At 40.2% G+C, this 21,620-nt stretch overlaps 1 protein-coding gene across 6 annotated transcripts in view; it reads right to left on the bottom strand.

Moving 5' to 3' along the window:
- Nucleotides 1-21,620, bottom strand: part of gria2 (glutamate ionotropic receptor AMPA type subunit 2) — a 106,448-nt gene that overhangs the window by 20,942 nt on the left and 63,886 nt on the right. For all 6 annotated transcript variants that reach the window (XR_010006340.1, XM_008111928.2, XM_008111925.2 and 3 more), the window contains exons 4-6: nucleotides 9,595-9,791; nucleotides 5,499-5,552; nucleotides 4,360-4,521 (exon numbers count right to left, since the gene is read on the bottom strand). Coding sequence is in view for 5 of the 6 variants with exons in the window: in XM_008111928.2 (XP_008110135.1) it covers nucleotides 4,360-4,521; nucleotides 5,499-5,552; nucleotides 9,595-9,791 (413 nt within the window). In the remaining variant the exon portion in view is untranslated. The remainder of the gene's footprint in view (nucleotides 1-4,359; nucleotides 4,522-5,498; nucleotides 5,553-9,594; nucleotides 9,792-21,620) is intronic.

Below are 21,620 nucleotides of genomic sequence, written 5' to 3'. Positions count from 1 at the left end.
TCACAAAACAATGCCCTGTGGCAGTGATCTTTAAGAAAAAAAAATGAGTATATTAGTATAATATTTTCATCCCTGTATAATATTCAATGTATACACTGATTTATGAACAAGTACAAAGCATCAAGTCTCTAGAATTCTCCTAAGGCTGTTCTTTATTCTCACTTGCAAACTGCTCAAGAAGAATTTCAAAGCTTGTTTCCAAGCATGTCATTGCAAAAGTGATCTCATTTTCTCAGAGATTTGTGCCATTCTCAAAAATGCATCACTAAAGGACTAGCAGGGCTGCAAAGCAGAAGGCATTCTTCAGTCCCTTGAATTGAGATATTGCACCCAGGAAATTCTCTGTCTTCTGAAAACCTGAAGATGCTGAGCTGCAACAGGAAATCGTGCCAAGTGCAAATAAGGAGTCCCTTTTGGCGTTATTCTCAGGGCAATGTGGAAAGGATAGATGGCAGCACCCAAAGCCATGGAACAAAAGCCACAATAAATAAACAATAAATATATACCCTCCCACTGTGCCAATTTGTCAGAGGCAGTCCCAGTTATTCCTCTGTCATCTCACTTTTTCAGCTGCTGAAATTTATGTCTCCTCTTCCCCTTTCAGATTACTTCAGTTGCTGCAAACTGAATTCAATGTATAGAAGTCATTTGCACACAATTGACTCAGCACACAATTGACACAATATTTTTACTTCTACTTCTACCTACAAAGAGATGAAAAGCACTACAGATGACACCATCCAGGCAACCATCACAATAGCTGAAATGTTAATTTGTTGGCTGAGGAAAGGACTGAGAATTTCCCAGGCTCTCATCACTTAGGATCATATTCAACAGGGGAAAGGAACATTGCGACCTAGTGTATTTGAATGAACAGCAAAAAATTCTGATTGATGCTTCCTAGTTTTATCTTTCACTATGCTGCAAAACATTCAATATAACTTGTTTACCTAAATTTTGTCTGTTCTTCTCCAGAAATCCCATAGAATGGAATGCCCAAAGTAAGCAAAGAGAAAAAAGAAGACTCTCCCTATTCAGCCCCCTCCTTGAACTATTCAGAGAGGAATTTATTATTTATTATTATTTACCTTATTTCTACCCCGCCTCTCTCTACCCAGAAGGGGACTCAAGGCGACTTACATATGGTGACCATTAGATGCCTTAAAATACATACAACAGAGACTAAAAATCAACGAAAATTTAAAATTAATACATATTAAACATTTAAAACATCACATTCAATATAAAAATCACATCATCCGAAAATTATGATTGCCATTCCGTCGTCAATTATACATTATTCCAAGTCTATTATTGCACTATACTAATTACCAAAAGCCTGATCCCAAAGCTATGTTTCTACTTTCCTTCTGAAGGCTAAAAGGGAGGTAGCTGATCTGATGTCACTGGGGAGAGAGTTCCACAGCTGAGGGGCCACCACTGAGCAGGCTCTGTCTCTCGTCCCCACCAGCTGCGCTTGTGAGGCAGGCGGGACCAAGAGCATGATCTTAATTTCCGAGGTGGCTCACAGGGGAAGATACGTTCCAACAGATAAACCGTGCCAGAGCCGTAAACTGGGCTGGAATTTATGACCTGAGAGGGAACTATAAAGGAGTTCCACAGACTTCATCTTACAACCAATTCCATAATATTTATTTTATTATTTCTTTTACCGAGAAAAGTAAACAAAAAATGCCCCCAAAGTGTTACCTTAAACACTACACCTTAATTAAATGCTGTTTACAGCTAACCTAAACATCAAAATAAAATCAAAAACAGAAACAACTATGCAGTCTAACAAAATTGATTTTACATTAATGTAAACTGCTCTGAACATCTGCTTTCCCAATAATTACTGCTAGACTGCATTAAAATGCCTTCACTATGGTAGAAATTTATTGATAAAGAAAAAGACCCACAGATAATAATTTGTTGCTCACAAGCTTTTCTGGGGGAATGAAATTTTGGCAAACCTCTTGACAGTCCTGCTAGCTAAAGTGAAGGTACTCCTCCTAGATTTCCTTCTTGTCTTATATTCCTTGCTAAAATCTTTGTGGCTGATAGTACTGCCACAAGAGACTCGCATCTTATTTTTCATGGCTAAAACCCTATGACAGCTACAAGTAACATGAACACTTAAAAACAGCAGTTGCCCATGAGATAACTGCAAATTGTCACAATAAGGGGAGAAACTCAGGAGACAGCATGACGAAAAGAAGGATCACTACAGTTCATGAGTCTTTAAAGTTGGAGTGAAGAGAAAGCCTTATGCAGGAATGTAAATCCTGACTGTATTTGTATTTGTTTTTTTGTGGAATAATTGGAGACTGCATCCATGAGAATATGCACATGCACACAGACCTAAACATAATGATAGTTCCAACTGGAGTCAGCCCTCTACATTCACAGGTTTAGCATTCATGGATTTCATTATTTGTGGATTTGCTATTCCCTTAAAGCTTGCCTATGTGTAGGCTTTGGGACACATGTGTCAAACGCAAGGCATGCAGGCCAAATCATTTTACATGGCCCACAAGGCATTCAATGCAAGGGCAACATGATTACCTCTATATAGTCTTACAACCTTATCCCATGGGAAGGGAGGGACAGGGGAAGGCGTCTTTAATAATAGGGACGCGACCTATCCTGGCAAGATCAATATTTGTGGACAGCCAGCCATCCTACAACTTTTACCCGCTTCCCTCCAGAAGTGGCTGCCCATCATAGGAAGACATCCTTTGGACTCCATTATGCCAGTGTAGAAAAATGGGAAAAATTTAGTGTGGGATAAGGTCTTTACAATCACAAACAGTCCTTTGAAGGCAACCATAAGGCTGATGTGTCCCTCAGTGAAAATGACTTTGACGCCCTTGCTTTAGGGGATGAATGGCAAGCTCTTTGCAGTTTTTCTCATCTCACCATTGAGGAAGTGTGGAAGCAGTGAAGGACTTGCCAACTCAACTGCCCTGAAGCTTGCTGGGGCATAAGCTTCAGAGGACAGTTAGCTAACTACACTGCTTCCCCGATTGTCCCATGGCTTTGGAGAGAGGTTAAGAAGTGAAAGTTTGCCAACAGCCCATGAACTGTGCTGGTGTTTAGGTTTCATGGGGTGGTTGGTGAGCTCTTTGCTGCTTCCCCATTCCCCCCACAGTTTTGCAGAGAATAGTAAACCAGTGAAGGGCTTGCCAACAAACCAGCAAACTTCAGTGGGGGGTTAGGTTACCTGGACCTTTGTCATTGGTCAGCACTGTGTTTATGTGTGGATCATCAAAGTAAAGAGACTAGCTTTCTTCAGAGATATTTTTCACAACCCTGGTTTTCAGAGTCATAGTCCAATTCTCAAACCATTACATCACATTTTCTCTCATTATTAAGTTTACGCTTATAAAAGAGACACTGGGTTTCGAAGAATTAAATTTTGAATGCATTACAAAGCATACAATACAGTATTCTTTCTCACTGACTGAGGTGATGTGCATAATTATTTTTGCTATTGTATATTAGTTTTGTGAACATGCGCAATATGATATAGTTCAAAACAGCATCTGGCTAGAAGCAGATTAATGAAGATTTTATCACTGCATTTTATCCTGGGTCATTCTCTTTTTCCTTTCCCCTTTAATCACTAACTCTTTGACAGTGTGCTGAGTTTCATTTCCACTTTCTCTATTATTAGTCGTATATATGGCACATTACAGCCTAGCTTCCTTTGCCCCATAAAACAGATAAATTACTCTTAGTATCGCTGCTCCTTCTTTTCTAGTATTAACTGCTGAAGAAGAATTTATTAAGAAATTGAATTTTATAAATCAATTTGTACTATACTTTATTTATATGAATTGAATTGTAAAGATCATTCATATGATTAATACATTACTGGACAATTCAATCAATTTACCAGTACTGATTGTGGGCTTTCTTATTACAAAACATAATGACCCACTATATTTTTTCATCTGTCATAAAAATTAGTATTTTTATTTTTGTAGTTTCACATTCTTCATAGATATATGATAAAATTATTGCTAATATTTGGATACATCAACTGAGAATAACAGTTTATGAATCTGGTGAAGTCAGTGCTTATCTGTGAAAGTTTATGCCATAATAAAATGTTGCTATTTAGCTTTCCCCCTACTAGAATGGATTAGCATGATTGTCCATCAAAATGCATTGCCATTACCCAAGGCAAGTCACACACACTCATCCCAGAAAACCCTGTGATAGTTTCACCTTAGGGTCATCATATGTCAGAATTGATGTGAAGGCACATAACAACAAAATATTTCAACAGTAGCAAGGAACAATAATGATTTTCAAAGTGTATATTGTTCTAAATACAGAACCAAATTAGTGTACCTTTATTGTACTAGTGTGTGCTCCTGGATACTCTTTTTCTTCCAGAGTTGACCAGCGTTGTATAAATTTCGATACCAAGGGGTCATCATAGTCCACTATTTGAAATCCTGAAACGTTGGCTCCTCCAAATTGTATTTTTGACAAATCTCCATCATTAAATCCCTGGGCAATAGAAACATTGGTCAGCTCATCAGTTCTCTAACTTTTCAGTCAATGAGAGAACCAAAGGAAAAAGCTGAGTTAACATGCACATTTGACACACATGCTTGAAATACACATTAAAACAAGGTTTTTCCTTCTATTGGGGATCCTTTCACATTACACAATAGTATTCTGATTTTAATAACTGCCATGGTTCCAGCCTATGGAATTGTGAAATTTGTATTTTATGGGGTATTTAGTGGTCTGAATCTCTGAAAAAACCCCAGAGCTATAGACTTTGGTCAAGTCACATGCTCTGTGATTAAGAGGAAGAAAATGGCAAATCTCCTCTAAATAAATGTCATTTTTTAAAGATCAGAAGACTATGAAAAATGCATTTGTGAGGTGATGCTGTAGAGGGCAATGAAAATATGTGTAGGGAAAGGGGAAATACATAAATGCAAAACTGGACAAATGTGGAAAGTCCCTTAGAAGCAGATGTGTGGACAATATGTATGAAAGTTAGAAATTAGAACAGGGAAGCAAACAAGAGATGTGGAATTACCACCTTTTAATGAATTATGATAATGATAATCAGCCCACACAAAGTTCTTTGAACTGTGTAAACATTGGCTGAAATCCTGTATCAGGGGCTATCATTCACAAGCAACAATGCACATTGGGACACCACCAGATGTTTTATTGTACAACAGGGGCTTACATTGTGCAGCAGGACACCTTGTGCATTGGGGAACTTTGTACATTGAGCCCTATCACACTTCAGGACAAATTGTGCATTGGGACCATTTCAGAACATGCACACTGAAAGTTCCACTGCACTATGGTCTCAATGATGCAGTTTTCTCTCTCTGCTCTCCTATGAACTTTGGGTAATGGCACAATTGACATTTACATAAATGCAAGTCACTTTACAATGGAGTAATTTCCTAACATGATGCCAGCTTTAAGTATATGAAGTAAGTATTAAACAGACTTACCAAATTTGCAATGATGTAATGATATCCTTTTACATGTTTACCAATTGTAATTACCTGGAAAGAAACCATGTAATTAATTTTCTTTGGAAAAAAAATACACTGATACCAAGAAATACATTGAATAAGGCAATAAGGCCAGGATCCAACAGTCTACCTCCACTAGATCTCACAGCTTCTACTAACAGAGTTCTTCCCACCTTTCTACTCTTGCTGTTATATCACTGAAAACTTTAAGGCACCCAGAGAACATTAGAAGGGAGAGCTATCACTGATTTAGTAAGATGCAGTAAAATCCTGCAGAAGTATACCGCTGAGTCCTAACCTTAGTGATCAACAAGTAGTTCTAGTATACAAGTTAATACAACAGAAAATAACTTCTTTGAAGATTAAAAATATGGATTTAAATTTTAGATGTCATTAATAAATAGGCCTTCAATGCAACTTTGAAGTTGATTTGATGGCTGATTCTGGAAACGGATCTAATCCAAATGCAATGATTTCCTATTTACTTCATTAATCTTTAGCTAGGAAAGTCACCAAGTGCAGGAGTTCTCAAACTGTGTTCTGAGGAGCCCCTGGGGCTCCATGGGTGATAATGAGGGGGTCCATGGGGCCATGCTGCTTCCTGCCTCCTCCTCTTTCCTCCTCCTGAGAAATACAGGGAAATTAAAGTTTTAAGCTGCCGGAAAAACAGCAGCAGCAGCAGTGTCCTCTTCGGAGCACAGACTGTTTCTCCCTGGCCTCCCTCGCTGCCCAGACTCTTCTCCTTGCTGCCCAGATCCTCCCTCCCCCCTTTCTTTGTTTCCAAAACCTTATTTCCCTCACACCGCTCAGGGGTTGCTTTTATTGTGCTTTTCCTGCTTGGCAGAAGGGGTTGGACTGGATGGCTCCTGGAGTTTCTGCCATTATTATTATTATTATTATTATTATTATTATTATTATTATTATTATTATTGGATGGCCATCTGTTGGGGGTACATTGATTGTGTTTTTGCTACATGGCAGAAGGGTGTTGGACAGTTGACCCACTGGATAGGCTCAGATGGACTGTTAATTCTATGTTGGTTAAAATTGTTCTTCATTTTAAATATTTTATTTCTTACTTTCTTTCCTTTTTTTTGCATTCTCCATCAATCTGCCACTAGCCCAGCCCATGCCTTATACACACACACACACACACACACACACACACACACACACACACACATATATATATATATATATATATATATATATATATATATATATATATATAACATTTCTAACGGTTCAGGACCTGCTTATCTCCATGACCACCTCCTCCCCTATGAACCCATGCGGGCCTTGAGATCTTCTGGGGAGGCTTTTCTCTCACTCCCACCTCCGTCTCAGGAGCAGTTGGTGGGGACGAGGGAGACGGACTTCTCGGTGGTGGCTCCTCAGCTCTGGAACTCCCTCCCCAGGGAGATCAGGCTGGCACCCTCCCTGTCCATCTTTCATAAGGACCTTAAAACGTGGCTATTTCGATGTGCTTTTGAATGAATAGTTCCAGTTAGAATCAGCTTGTCACGATTGCACTTTATGAATGTTCCTTGTCCTTGTTAATTTTAATTTTTAAATGAGTCCTACCTTTCTTCCTTGATCGCCCTATATTTTATCCTTGAGCCTCATGTAGAGTCTGTATAATTTTACCTCATATATTTTGCACTATGCTCAAACTCTAATGACTTGATATGTTTTATGTTTTATGTTGTTTATGCTGTTTATATTGTTTTATTGTTTTATATTGGTTTACATTATGATTGTGTTTTAATGTATGTTGATGTTGGGCTTGTCCCCATGTGAGCCGCTCCGAGTCCCCTTGGAAAGATGGGAGTGGGATATAAAAATAAAGTTTTTTATTTTTTTATTTTTTTCATGTCAACTTGAGTCGCTTCTGGGGTGAGAGAATTGGCCATCTGCAAGGATGTTTCCCAGGGGACGCCCGGATGTTTTTGATGTTTTACCATCCTTGTGGGAGGCTTCTCTCGTGTCCGCATGGATAGAGCTGATAGAGGGAGCTTATCTGCACTCTCCCCAGGTGGGATTCAAACCTGGCAGCTTTCAGGTCAGCAACCCAGCCTTCAAGTCACTTAGTCCACTATACCATTATTATTATTATTATTATTATTATTATTATTATTATTATTATTATTATTATTATTATTATTATTATGGGGCTCCATGAGAAACTTTTGCTTCAAAAAGGGCTCCATGGTTGAAAAGTTTGAGAACCCCTGACCTAGTGGATTGTGATCAATATATTCAGGTAGCTTTTCCCAGTATTTATTATTTTTCTACCAGGTTGACATCCACCTTTGCCTATTACCTTCTCCACCAATAATTCTATATAGCCATACAGTATGACCCCCATATCTATGAGGGATATGTTCCTGGATTTTGTGTGGATGACAGCAAATCCTATTGAAAGCACTTCTGACCCAAGGATCCATAGAGCATTGTTGGAGGGCCTGAAAAGTGCCTATAGAGGACATATATGCCACTTTGTATCTGTCTTTGAAATTTCCTGTCATTGAAAAGTATTCTTGATTTACTTAACATTCTTAAGAAAGGAAGTGCCCACGCTGGCCTCTCTTAGGCAAATAAAGTAGTTTCATTATATAAAAAAATAAAATCTCTTCTGCAATCAATTGAAATATATAGATTCTTGCTGATTTAGTCCTTTAATGTTAATGAAACTAAAAGGGTTACACTCCAATTACTTTAACATAAGAAGATAGTGGGGATCCAACTACTGTTGATCGATTACACACAAAGCCCTCTGTGTTGCATTATGGGGTTGACCTGCAATCTCTGATAGACTTCTTTATAGATCTTCATCAGCTGAAGTACCCAAACAGTGGTCTCCAGCTTTGAGAACTAGATGAAAGCAAGTGACCTTGCATGAGACATTCAGCCTATACATTCACTTTCTGTTCCTGCTGAAAAGCAGTCCCATTTTGAGTACCACTCTGCATGCAAACATGTAGATATTTTATGAATAACTACATTGTCTGGCAATGAGCCCTTTTAGTCCTTCTGATCACAGCTCATTATGCTCCATATCCATCACTGAGACTCACAAAATCTTATGAAATGCCATACAATGCAGTGTAAGTTGGGGGAACCAATGGAAATCAGCAGCTTTATCCTTTCCCTCCCATATGCAAACAGAAATGCCACCCATTCATACAAAACATATTTTACTATCTAGATAACAATTAATACAACAATTTTACACACATGTTAAGAAGTAGTCTGTTTCTATTTTATCAGCAGGATTTCTCTTTGATAAATCCGTATTGACATTATCTCCCAAGTATGTAAAATAGTACCAGTGGGTCCTTGGTATCCACTAGGTTTGGTTTCTAGACCTCACCATGGATACCAAAATCCATGGATACCCAAGCTCCATTATATATAATGTGGTAGTAAAATAGTAGTCCCATGTATAAAATGTTAAAATTATGTTTACTGTTTAGATTTATTTAAAAAAATCCTAAACCATTAATGGCAGAATCCATGGATGCATAATTTGTGGATATAGAAAGCCAATTGTACCAGCATTAGCTGTTAGTATCAACACTTGACTCCTGATATTGAAACTAACCAAAGCTAAAAACACATTAAAAGAAATAATAATAATAACAACAACAACAACAACAACAACAATCAGTAAAATTATGATTTTGGGGGTGTTTAATAAATAGCAACATGCTTCCTAGTAACACAAAGACACAAATATTCATAACCAGTATATTTACTCAATTAGTTCCAAAATCATATTTGACTAGTCATTTGGGCAGGGTTTTTTTGCCATTTTGTATCTTACATGCTTTAAGAATTAATTAAAAACAAAACATTACTATGAAGAACCTTAACAAATTACTTTGAGTAAACAGAGACAAGGAACAAAATAAATTATTTCTTCCCCATTACAACAAGCAAATTGCTTGTAAAAATAATGTTCCAAGCTCTAATCTAAACACAAATCAATCCTGATGATAAATAGATGTTACAGCAGTATATTTCACACAAGCTTACATTGTTAGACATTGAAAAATAGAGGGTAGCAAACCTGTTCTACAATGTCGTTGACTTTATCCCGTTCACAGTCGAGAATTACTTGCCTTTCCTTTTTCAACTCCAAATCTTGAAACAATGAGCGGTATGTTTCATCTTTTCTATCATTGTTAATATTCCCCACATTTATAGCAGTCACTTGCCATTTCTTTTCAGCTGCAGTATCCAGAACAGCTTGTAGTGTTGATAATCCTAAAAACATAACAAGAGACAATAAAAATAGACCACTAACATCATTTCTCTAGAAATAAATGTTTCACTAACAATGTAAAAGTCTCCCAGCACACCTGTGCCATTAAACAAAGAGAGAGAATGAAGAGAGTGCGGTGACTACATTGGGTTTCTTTTCCCAGCCTAGGCTGGAAAAGTGAGGAGCCGGAGACAGCAACTGCAGTATTGGTGTTGCCGGCAAGAAGGAATTTCCTTTGGCGGCTAAGATGTCCACTTGTGAAAGGGAGGAAGAAACTGGAATCTTGGAGTTTGGCTGTGAGTGGAAATAAGTGTTTCACAATTGAGAGAGAGTAAGTGCTAACATTAACAATGCCAAAAGAGTGACTAGTGGTGTGTCTATGGTACACTGTCAGGCTCACTTCAAAGGACCAGTCTGAACGCAGATCAAAGATAGCTGCTCTCAAATTCAATCTTTATTGAAGAATACATGACTTTGGAAAAGTCGAGAATGACCTAATGTTTACATACATCTAATTTTATCACTTCTGATGCAACGTAATATCACACGCAAATATCATCATCAAACCCCACCTTCGGGATCACATTTCTACCATGATTTCTATTCCCACACACTACAGCAATTATAATTGTTTATACTTTCAACTCTGAGTTCCCAGGCTCATTTTATCTCCTCCCGCCAGGTGCTTGCAGGGTTGTTTTATGTTATGAAGTCAGATTCAGGGCTTGGAAATTCAGCCCTGGGATCTGGCTCCATGACATGGCGCCCTCGTTTTCTTCGTCCTCCTCTTCGGTTCTTCTTTCATCATAGTTCTGAAACAAATCAAACAATAACTCTATGTGTCCATTTTGTCCAAAGTCCCCATATACTTTTTCAGTAAGCTGCGATGGAATACTGGGTGTATTTTCCCTAAACTTTTTGGCAATGCCAACTGGAAAGTCACTTCATTGATAACACCCTGTATTCTGAATGGTCCAATATATTTGGGGCCCAGTTTTCTTGAAGGTAGCCCCAATTTGATGTTTTGGGTACTTAACCACACTAGATCTCCTTTATTTAATTTATCGCCTTCCACCCTCTTTCTGTCTGCGAACGCTTTATACTTTTTGTGTGCTTCCTTTAAGGATGCAGTCACTTGACTCCAACATTCTAGCATTTGCGTTTTCCACTTCCCTGCCTCTGTTTCCTCATTTTCTGTCCACCTTGGCAACTGGGGTAAAGGCTGTATTTCATACCCGTAAACTACTTCAAAGGGGGTTTTATTTGTTGCTGAATGTATAGTTGAATTAAAGGCTAGTTCCGCAAAAGCCAACCACCTAGACCAGTCATTTTGTCTCAAGTTAGAGTACATTCGAAGGAACTGCCCAAGCGTTTGCTGAGTACGTTCTACCGCCCCGTTTGTCATGGGGTGAAAAGCAGAACTTAGACTCCTTTCTGCTCCTAGCATCTCCAAGAATTTTTCCCAAAATTTTGCTGTGAACTGTACTCCTCTGTCACTGACTACTCTACTGGGACATCCATGTAGTTTGTAAATATGATTTATGTACAATTCAGCTAGTTTCTCAGCCGATGGTAGTTTCGTCAGCGCTATAAAGTGAGCCTGTTTAGAAAACAGGTCTAATACTGTCCAAATATAACGATGTCCTTTGCTAACCGGCAGTTCTCCCACAAAGTCCATAGCTACACATTCCCAAGGTCTGGTAGGTTCCGCTACTGTTTGTAACAATCCCATAGGCTTCCCTCCTCCCGATTTATTTCTGGCACAATCATCACATTGAACAACATGATTCTTTATGTCCTTCCTCATTCCTGGCCACCAACAATGTTTTACTATTGCCTTTGTTGTTTTTGTAATTCCTGTATGACCAGCGCTCTGGTTGTTGTGAAAACGATGCAGAATCTTAATCCTTAATATTGCTGGGATATACAGTTTCTTGTTTACAAACCAAAATCCCCCCTTCTGTTCCCCCTTTTCTGCGTTGGACGCGATCCATTGATCTCCTTCATAAGACTGTTTAAGTTCATTTCCCCAGTTTTCTTCCCCGCCGAGTTCAACAAAAGCCGTGTCCTCCTTTTGGGTTTGTGCTCTTGTCCTGACAGCTAAGCCCCATTGTTTGTCAGAGAATATTGTCCCCTCTTTTGCTGTGGTTATGCCTTCGTGTTGAGGCATGCGTGAAAGAGCATCTGCCAAGACGTTCTGCTTCCCTTGAAAAAACTTTAATTGGAAATCGAATCTGCTGAAGTATTGCGCCCATCTAATTTGTTTGGGGGACAATTTTCTAGGAGACTTTAAATACTGTAGGTTCTTATGGTCAGACCAAATTTCAAATGGGATTCCGCTTCCTTCGAGGAAGTGTCGCCAGCATTCTAAGGCTTTTAATATGGCTAATGCCTCTTTTTCCCATATTGGCCAACTTTTTTCAGTTTCGCTGAACTTCCGTGACAAATATCCACAGGGTTTTAAGTTCCCATTTTGATCTTTTTGCAATAGTACTGCCCCATACGCACAGTCTGAGGCATCGCAATGGATTATGAAAGGGCTCCTGATATCGGGGTGTTTTAGGATGGGTCCTTCAGTGAAGCATTCTTTTAAGGTTTCGAATGCCTTTTGGCATTCTGGCGTCCAACTCAGTTTGGCGCCAGGAGCTTTCACTTTTGCTGTCTCCCCTTTCCCTTTTGTTTTTAAAAGTTCTGTAAGGGGTGCGGTTATTTGCGCGAAACCTTTTATGAAGGGTCTGTAAAAATTTGCAAACCCCAGAAATGATTGTAATTGCCTCCTTGTTTGAGGCACTCCCCATTCTTTCACATCTGCTACTTTAGCTGGATCCATAGCTAACCCTTCTGGAGATATCCGATACCCCAGAAAGTCAATTTGAGTTTTATTAAATTCACATTTGGACAGTTTTGCGTACAGCTTTGCTTCTCTTAGTCTCTGCAAAACTTCCCGGACCAATTTTACGTGCTTTTCCTTATCTTCAGTTACAATCAAGATATCATCAAGAAATATGAATACCCCTCTGTACAATAACGGGTGTAGTATTTCATTTATAAGCTGCATAAAGCAGCCGCCTCCGTTTTTTAACCCGAAAGGCAAAATTTCGTATTCAAAATGGCCGAATGCGCAGGAAAATGCAGTTTTCCAAGTATCCTCCGGTTTGATCCTTAATTTATGATACGCTTCAATTAAATCCAGTTTAGTAAATATGCTCCCTTTCTTCAATACGGTAATTAAATCCTTGACTAAGGGCATAGGGTATTTATTGTCCTTAGTAATTGCGTTTAAATTTCGATAATCAATGCACAATCTTAGGGAGTTATCTTTCTTTCTCCTAAATAACACTGGGGCCCCGAGAGGAGAATTGGATGGCTTAATGAAGCCTCGCGCCAGGTTTTTATCAATGTATTTCCTCAATTCCTCCTTCTCCTGCACAGACATGGGATACACTTTTGGTTTGGGTAAGTTTGCTCCTGGGGTTATTTCAATTTCTACTTCTATATTCCTTTTGGGAGGCAATTTACTGGCCTCTTTCTGATTGAAAACATCCACAAAGTCCCTGTATTCAGGTGGCAATAGCTGTGGGTCTATTTCCTCTGCTTCATCTTCCTCGTCCTCCTCTTCTGCAATTTTGCTTATCTCCCATTGCATCTGCTGTTCTTTGAATGCTAGGCTTTTCCCTCTCCAATCTACTTCAGGATTTGCCTGTTCGAGCCATGGTATCCCTAATATTACGTGGTATGTGGCAATAGGGGCTATCACAAAGGATATTCTTCCTTCCCATTTGCCTATTTTACATGGGATTCCTCGTATTTCCTTTGTAGATGCTTCCCCAGCAGCGACTGATCCATCTAGCTGCGAAAATGCAATTGGGGAGTCAAGCGCCATCTGCTGGCATTTCAGCGCTCCTGCTAACTCCGGGGTTATAATATTTCTAGAACACCCACAATCCACAAATGCCTTGCAGGTGGCCCGATTTTCTAGCCCTGAGAGGCAGATTGGCACTACTATCATGCGGTTGTCCCGACTCACCAGTTTTTCTGAAGATTCTGGGGCCTGCACCTCCTCTTCCGCGCGCCTCCCGGTTGCTGGCTTGGGCTTTGGGGCTTTTGGCGGCTCCCCCTTCCGGGCCCAGCATTCTGCTGCTCGATGGCCCGTCTTCCCACATACAAAGCATCCCGGTTTAGGTTTGTTGTCGTCTCCTCTGGAGGGAATCCCCGGCCTCCCTCCGGGTCTTTCCTGCTTCCTCGTTTCTCCTCGACCCCTCGCCACCGGTCTTTGCTGGCCGCTGCCGCTCCTGAAGCGCTTTACTTGGGCCAGGGTGGATTCGACGCGCCCCGCTAGTTGAATCCATCCCTGGAGCGTTTCGGGGTCGTCTCTGTGCGCTGCCCAGCTGAAAATCTCGGGGCGCAGTCCCTCTTTAAATAACTCCACTTTGGTCACTTCAGACCATTCTGGTACCCTTTCCGCGAGGTGAAGGAATTCCTCTGCGTACTCGGGCACTGTTTTGTCCCTCTGCTTTATTCCTTTCAGCTGGTCTCGAGCCCTCAATTGCTCTAGCCGGTCTCTGAACCGGTTTTCCAGTGCGGCGAGGAAGCGGGGCACTGACCTCAGGCATGGGTCGTGTCTGGCATGGAGTTGCACGTACCAGCTGGCTGCTCCTCGCTTTAGTGTGTTGCCGATGGCTCGAACCCTGCTTGCCTCGGAGGGGAATGTGTGTGCATTGTCTTCCATGTATCCTCTGATGCTAATTAGAAAAAAGTTCAGTTCATCTGATTCCCCTCCGTATTCTAGTTTGAGATCTTCCCTTCTAGGCATCCATTCTGCAGCCCGTTGATGCTGTCTGGGAGGCATGGGGAAGGGTTGCATCAGGTTTCCTCGGGCGGCTCCTTGGAACACGCCGCGCCCCACTCCGGTGGTCATTCTGCGCGGCTCCCGAAAGTATGCCGCCGCCGTCGGCTCTTCCGCCCATCCGCATACTGGCCTTGCTGTAGCCCCCTCATCTCGCCTTTCCTCGTCGTACGGCACATCCTCCTCCTCTTCCTGGATCCCCCGCTCCTCTCCGCCTTCGTCTGCTAATCCACTGGACCCGATCTCTGGCCCCAGTGGCCTTTCCACCCCGACGCCCATTCGGGGGGTTGGGAGCTCTGTTGGAGATGGCGGCCTCAGAGTTCCCAGGGCTCGCTGACGCTCCACTTCTCGCGCCATTCTGTCCCGGAACTCCAGCTCCCGCCAGCATTCCTCATCTCCCTCGTCCCTTGCCGCCACGGGACTCTGCGTGGACGCTCGCTGGCCCCTCTGGCTCCAATCTCCTTCTTTACTTGGTTCTCTCTCGGCGCCATATCGGCTGGGCTCCTTTTGGAGATTCTCTTCCAATAATGGCACCAATCTCCCCACGGTTTCCGACAGCCTGGATAAATTAGTTTCCAGGATGGATAACCGCAGGGCCACGGTCTCCGGCATACTTCCTCCAGATCCCCAACTGGTTTCTGCAGCCGCAGAGACGCCTCTTCCTCCCCTGGGAATTCTCTGGGTCACGCCGTTCGGCCTGGGGTACCCCGTAGAGGAAGCTATGGCTTGCAGCGTTTCTTCTCTCTTCGGCCGGGCCCCTTGCAAAGGCCTCTCTGCCCCATTTGGGCTTTGATCTCCTTCTTCACTCATTATCACTTCACTGCGAATTCCGCAGGAGGGTGAGAAATGGATTCTCGACTTTAATGTCAGGCTCACTTCAAAGGACCAGTCTGAACGCAGATCAAAGATAGCTGCTCTCAAATTCAATCTTTATTGAAGAATACATGACTTCGGAAAAGTCGAGAATGACCTAATGTTTACATACATCTAATTTTATCACTTCTGATGCAACGTAATATCACACGCAAATATCATCATCAAACCCCACCTTCGGGATCACATTTCTACCATGATTTCTATTCCCACACACTACAGCAATTATAATTGTTTATACTTTCAACTCTGAGTTCCCAGGCTCATTTTATCTCCTCCCGCCAGGTGCTTGCAGGGTTGTTTTATGTTATGAAGTCAGATTCAGGGCTTGGAAATTCAGCCCTGGGATCTGGCTCCATGACAGTACACCATAGAACTAATGCAGTTTGACAACACTTTAATTGCCATGGCTCAATGCTATATAATCCTGGGATTTGTAATTTCGTGAGGCATGAGCACTCTTTGGCAGAGAAAGGCTAAAGACCTTGTAAAACTACAGCTTCCATGATTCCATGGAATCACTTAGCCATGGAAGTTAAAGTAATGCCAAACTGCATTACTTCTACAGTGTAGATGCACCCTGTTTTAAGCATGCTGAAACAAACATGATGAAGAACCTTGTGGCATCTTAAAACCTGTTTAATACTGAAGATGTAATGGAAAGAGAGAAATCAGAGGGTGTTTTGCATGAGGTCTCCCGCTCCCCCCCCCCTCCCATTTTTTTTCCATTGCAGCTGGTTATTGTACAAGAGCTGTGCTGTTTCTCCTGGTGTGCTCTCTGTCCTTGTGTACAGATAAGCCAGCAGGATATGTGTTGCCTCTCTTGATCCTGATGTGCAGGAAGCCTGTTGGACAAGGCACAGCAAGAACAGAGTTTTACCAGATGCTCTCTGTATGCTTCCATGAAGAGGAGCTGTCACCTAATGGCAAGTCAGCTTACCCCAACCAAGACAACTAGGATCAGCAGTTACTGCCCTTTTGATCTGTCTGGAGAACATCTGCATATTTTCATTGAGCACCCCAGCACTGTGGAATCACCTGCCAGAAGAGCTCTCACAGATAAATGAGCTGTTTAGGTCTATCTATTGAAGGTCTATTTATTCCGGCAGGTTTATCCAGCCAATTTTCAATCAGCAGTTTTGATTTACATTCTGTTGCTACTAGGTGTTAATTTTGTACCCTGTGTTTGGTGCATATTTTTATACTGGTGTGTTTTAATATATTTTGCTGTATGTATTTTAGGTTCATATGTTTTGACTTTGTTATACCCTGCTTCAAGCCATCAGAAGAGGTGAATCATAATAAATTATTATTATTATTATTATTATTATTATTATTATTATTGCCGCAACAATGTTGTATGACACAGCAAACAAGATAGATATGCTGGATTTCGTTTCACAAAACCACAAGTCGAACACTTCCCAAGTGTCTAGGACTGTGTGATGTGCAGATCCCAGCATTATTATTATTATTATTATTATTATTATTATTATTATTATTATTATTATTTGTCTAGCCTAGAAAAGGTGTTAATTTTTGTGGTTTCAATCTCTACAGTGTTTGAGTTGAGTAAAATCACTAACTTTGTGCTTACTTCAGTTCAGTTAGAACCTAGCATTCTATGATTCATTATGAAACACTCTTTTAATTTTGGACCTCATCAGACACAGAAATAGGAGCATATTGTACTTCTCTCCACTAATGGAATGGAGTCACACAGAGGCCATCATATGATGCAGGGCAACTTCTGGCAGGGCTCCATTGGGCTCTGTTTTGGCAATAGCAAGGAAAGAGAGCTCAGAGTGCCCGTGGCGGTGTTGGGTGTTACCTGACTCCACACTGAAGAAAGCAAAGAGGTATCAGAGAATGATGGATCTGAAGGGGGAAATGATTTGGGAAGACAGAAGATGGGAAGGAACCAAGTTTGATTGTTCCCTCTGCTGTCCTGTGCTTTCCCCCACTTTGCCCCCATCCGTCTGATGAGGTCTTTACATTAATTTCAATTTACACCACAAGTTGAGGAATGCAATCCCAATGTAAATGGAGACCCTTTTGTATAGGGCTACTCTGAGAGGGGATAGTTGTGTTAGTTTATTTCATATAAAAAATCACCCTCCAGGAAAAATGTCAAAACTAGCAAATTTTATTTTGACATAAGCTTTTGTAGATAGATCCTATTTCATCAGAAGCCAGCACCAATAAAACATTAACCAAAGCAACCATAACAATGAATGTCTTGACTTTTATGAAATTTCTGTGCAGGAAAGTGCCTACAACCATTGGGTTTTACATTTCTTTAGGAAAAAGATTTTATTATCTTTGGGGCATAGGAGTCTATGTTACTTTGTGGTTATCCCTCTTGAAAAACTGACATGGTTACTGTACATTCTTAAAGTACTAAGAGCCACTGCTGTGTAGTACAAAGCATACTAAAAGAGTAAGACCATCTATGTCCTGTAAGTGTAAAAGTAAATAAAAAGTAGTTAAAGAACTACAATTTTGGTGCAAAAGTTGTGATATTATTCCTTGATAAGTTATAATCACAATGTAGTTTAGTTTTGCCTTAGTTATTACAAGAATTGAATTAAATAAAAGTAAAATGACATTTGTAATGATTGCATATATCCATGTATCAGTCGATCTCATGTATAAGTGAAGAGCAGGTTTGGGGGCCAAAATTGAGGTTGTGATAGGACCTGTGGATAAGTCAAGGGCAATCACATGGAGAGGGGAAAACACCAATGCAGCCTCAGGAGACTAGCCACATCTGGTCACATTTTAAAAAACCAGAAACAGCATTGTGGCAGAGAGGGTAGAAAGAATTGGTGCTCCTTTTGGATCTTCCGATGAAGGACTATGCTCTTGTCTGTCACCACTCTATTCGGAGAAGGGAATGGTTCTTGTTTAGATAAAGTTAAGGTTCAGTACTCACACTTATCTGAGGATAAGTCAACACTGTTTTTTGAGTTGATTTTTTTGACTCAAATTTCTACTTATATATGAGTACATAAGGTGGTTATTTTGAGGCTCAGTTGCAGACAATACTTGCTAGATGGACTAACACTCTGATTCAGCAAAAGCCTAAGTTACTTTAATAAGGTATCGTCAGCCTTTTCTCTTTCAATCACATTGAATCCATGTTACTGTTTGCTGTTCAGGGTACAAGTGATTACTGAATGCAACAAGTAAATAGGAAAGTTAATTACATTCTTCTGAAACAGTAGGTCTATCAGTAAGCTGACTCATCGCATCATTTAACTGAGTTGACTCCTCTATAAACTAGCCTAAACTATTGCATTGCCACTTATTAACATTACAATCAGTATAAATTCGATCTGAAAGATCCATGTAACCACACATTAAGCTATCCAGAACAGTATGGCCTGATAGTTTGTTCAACAGTATTTAAAAGATGCATAAAGAGAAATGTTGAATTAACAGTGAGGTCTTATTGCCATCGTTTTCACATGGATAATTTTTAGCCCAATTTCATCCTTTTTCTTAAAAGCTTTTAACTTTCTATTGTGTGTTTCTTGTTGCGTCCTGCTATTTGGATACAGCAGAAGTATGTGTTTATGTAGTGTCTCTTTAATCTCTGCCTATCATTATTGGAGAAAGATAAGCAAACCTTAACCACGCATCCTAAGATTAGCCCATCTCTGTTTACCTACAGTGCATGTAAATAAAGTGAAGAAAGAAGCCGGAGATTGAAACATTGTAAAAATTGTACCCCTTGCCATGGCAATTACGATTTTAGATAGCATTATAATTATAATTTAACCTTTATAAGTAGCTCACAAATTGTTCTGCCCATTAAACACTAAAGTAAATGTCAAAGGGCTACTGTAATCAAACAAGTAATTATTTCTGGAGCATAGAGAGGGCCCCATATGGTTCTTACTTTAATATATTGAGTACTATTCATAGATCTACACATGTCCATGTTGAGTTTGAATAACCCAAAGTAATGAGTGAGTAAAGCAAGGAATAAATATCATGGTATATCTCTTTACTAATATGTTCTTCTGTGGAACAAGGGGAAATACTTCTGCAACTCAAGTACCTATAGTGAGAATGTCTGGCGAGCAGAGTTAATTTTTCAAGGGGAATGACTGAAATAAGGAAATTATTTGAAATGTCAGGGTGATATTTTATTATCTTGTTAAATAGATCAGTGAATTGCCTATAGGCTATGACATCTAAAATGGTACATTTGCCATCAAAAAACTCTGGCCATGGTTACATCACCAAAATAATGTGGACTCACTGTTCAATTGTTGTAAAGCAGCATTTCTCAACCTGGGGATTAGAATCCCTGGGGGGGGGGGGGGAAACACACCATATTTCTGATGGTCTTAGGAACCCCTTTGGCAGAGAAGGCTGAAGATCATTCCGCCTGTTCTTCTCTTCAAGTCTATTTTCCTCAAAGTTCACCAGTGTTCAAATTTGGGCATAGTGAGTGTTCATGCCAAGTTTGGCCCAGATTCATCATTGTTTCAGTCCACAGTGCTTTCTGGATGTAGGTGAACTACAACTCCAAAACTCAAGGTCAATGCACACCAAAACTACAACTCCCAAATGTCAAGGTCTATTTTCCCCAAACTCCACCAGTGTTCACATATGAGCATATTGAGTATTTGTGCCAAATTTGGTCCAGATCTATCATTGTTTCAGTCCACCGTGCTTTCTGGATGTAGGTGAACTACAACTCCAAAACTCAAGGTCAATGCCCATTAAACCCTTCCAGTATTTTCTGTTGGTCATGGGAGTTCTGTGTGCTAAGTTTGATTCAATTCCATTGCTGGTGGAGTTCAGAATGCTCTTTGATTCTAGGTTAACTATAAATCCTAGCAACTACAACTTCCAAATGACAAACTCAATCCCAGTTTGGCCCTGTGTAGAAGAGCCCTTAGAGCTCTTCCTCCTCTAGGTAAGGAATTTGTTGCAAATTGTGTGTGGTGTGTGTTTACCTATATGTACTGTCATATACAGTCCACATTATTTAGCTGGGATCATTTCTATAACAAGTGCATAACAAAGACTTTGAAGTGGATTTTTGTCCCACCCACACAGAGATGTCAGATTCCTTTCATCACTTACTCACAGCTGTATTTTTTTTGCCACTGAAGTACTTTTGGCAAAAGAAACACTTTGTTTCCATAACTTTATATGGCAAAAAAGCAAAGATATTGAACAGAACCAAGCATGTGGTGAAAGCACTGTATAAAGACAACAGATCTGTGCATGTATTGATTTTCATAATTTATGCATTTTTCTTATGCTCACTGAGAAAACTGATGAAATGCCATCACAATATATGTTTACCACCATTGTAAGATAATAGCAACAGATTTTTTTTAAGAAACATTCATAAAACCTACTGTTTTAAATGAGTCAGACCATATTTCTGAATATGAAACCTATGGCAATACCTCTGGCAAAAACATCCTGATAACTGAACCTATGCCTTGAAAAATTAGACTGATACCTCCCAGAAAATGCATTCTTTTGTTTGAAGGCCTTTGAAAAATTATTGTTGATTAGGATGGACTGTAAATAAAGTGATGTATTCTTTGTTATTGTTGTGTGTCCTTTTTAACAGGTGCACTTTTAAATTTCTGTTCTTACTTATGTTTCATTTACTTTGGAGAATGTTTCCTGGATTCTCCTGTCTTCTAAAGTTAAGCAAGTTACCATTAGAGAAGAAATTCCTTGTAGGGTGGTGGCAGAAGTATGGAGTACAAATCTCCCACACAAACAATGATATCAAATTTGAATATATTTTTCCAATGGAGTATACCGGTATGACATAACCAGGATAATAAAACTTTTTTCTCTTCCTTTATACCCCATTGGAACTTAGAAACCCTCTAACCCTCTAAAGCAGTGGTTCCCAATCTTTGGTCCTCCAGGTGTTTGGACTTTAGCTTCCATAATTCCTAACATCTGATAAGATGGCTGGGAGTTCTGGGAGTTGAAGACAAAATGTTGGGAACCACTGCTTTGGAGCAGGCATTTTGAGATGATGGGAATGTTTTGGGTAGATCTGTTGTTGGGGAAACAAGCAGTGATTCTAATTACAATTGGCCAGGGATTGACTCTGAAAAGA

The sequence above is a fragment of the Anolis carolinensis genome, chromosome 5, assembly GCF_035594765.1.
Source record: "Anolis carolinensis isolate JA03-04 chromosome 5, rAnoCar3.1.pri, whole genome shotgun sequence".
In the NCBI taxonomy this organism is placed as follows: Eukaryota; Metazoa; Chordata; class Lepidosauria; order Squamata; family Dactyloidae; genus Anolis; species Anolis carolinensis.
The sequence above is the reverse complement of the archived record's forward strand: the minus strand, read 5'-3'. Positions and strand labels throughout refer to the sequence as shown.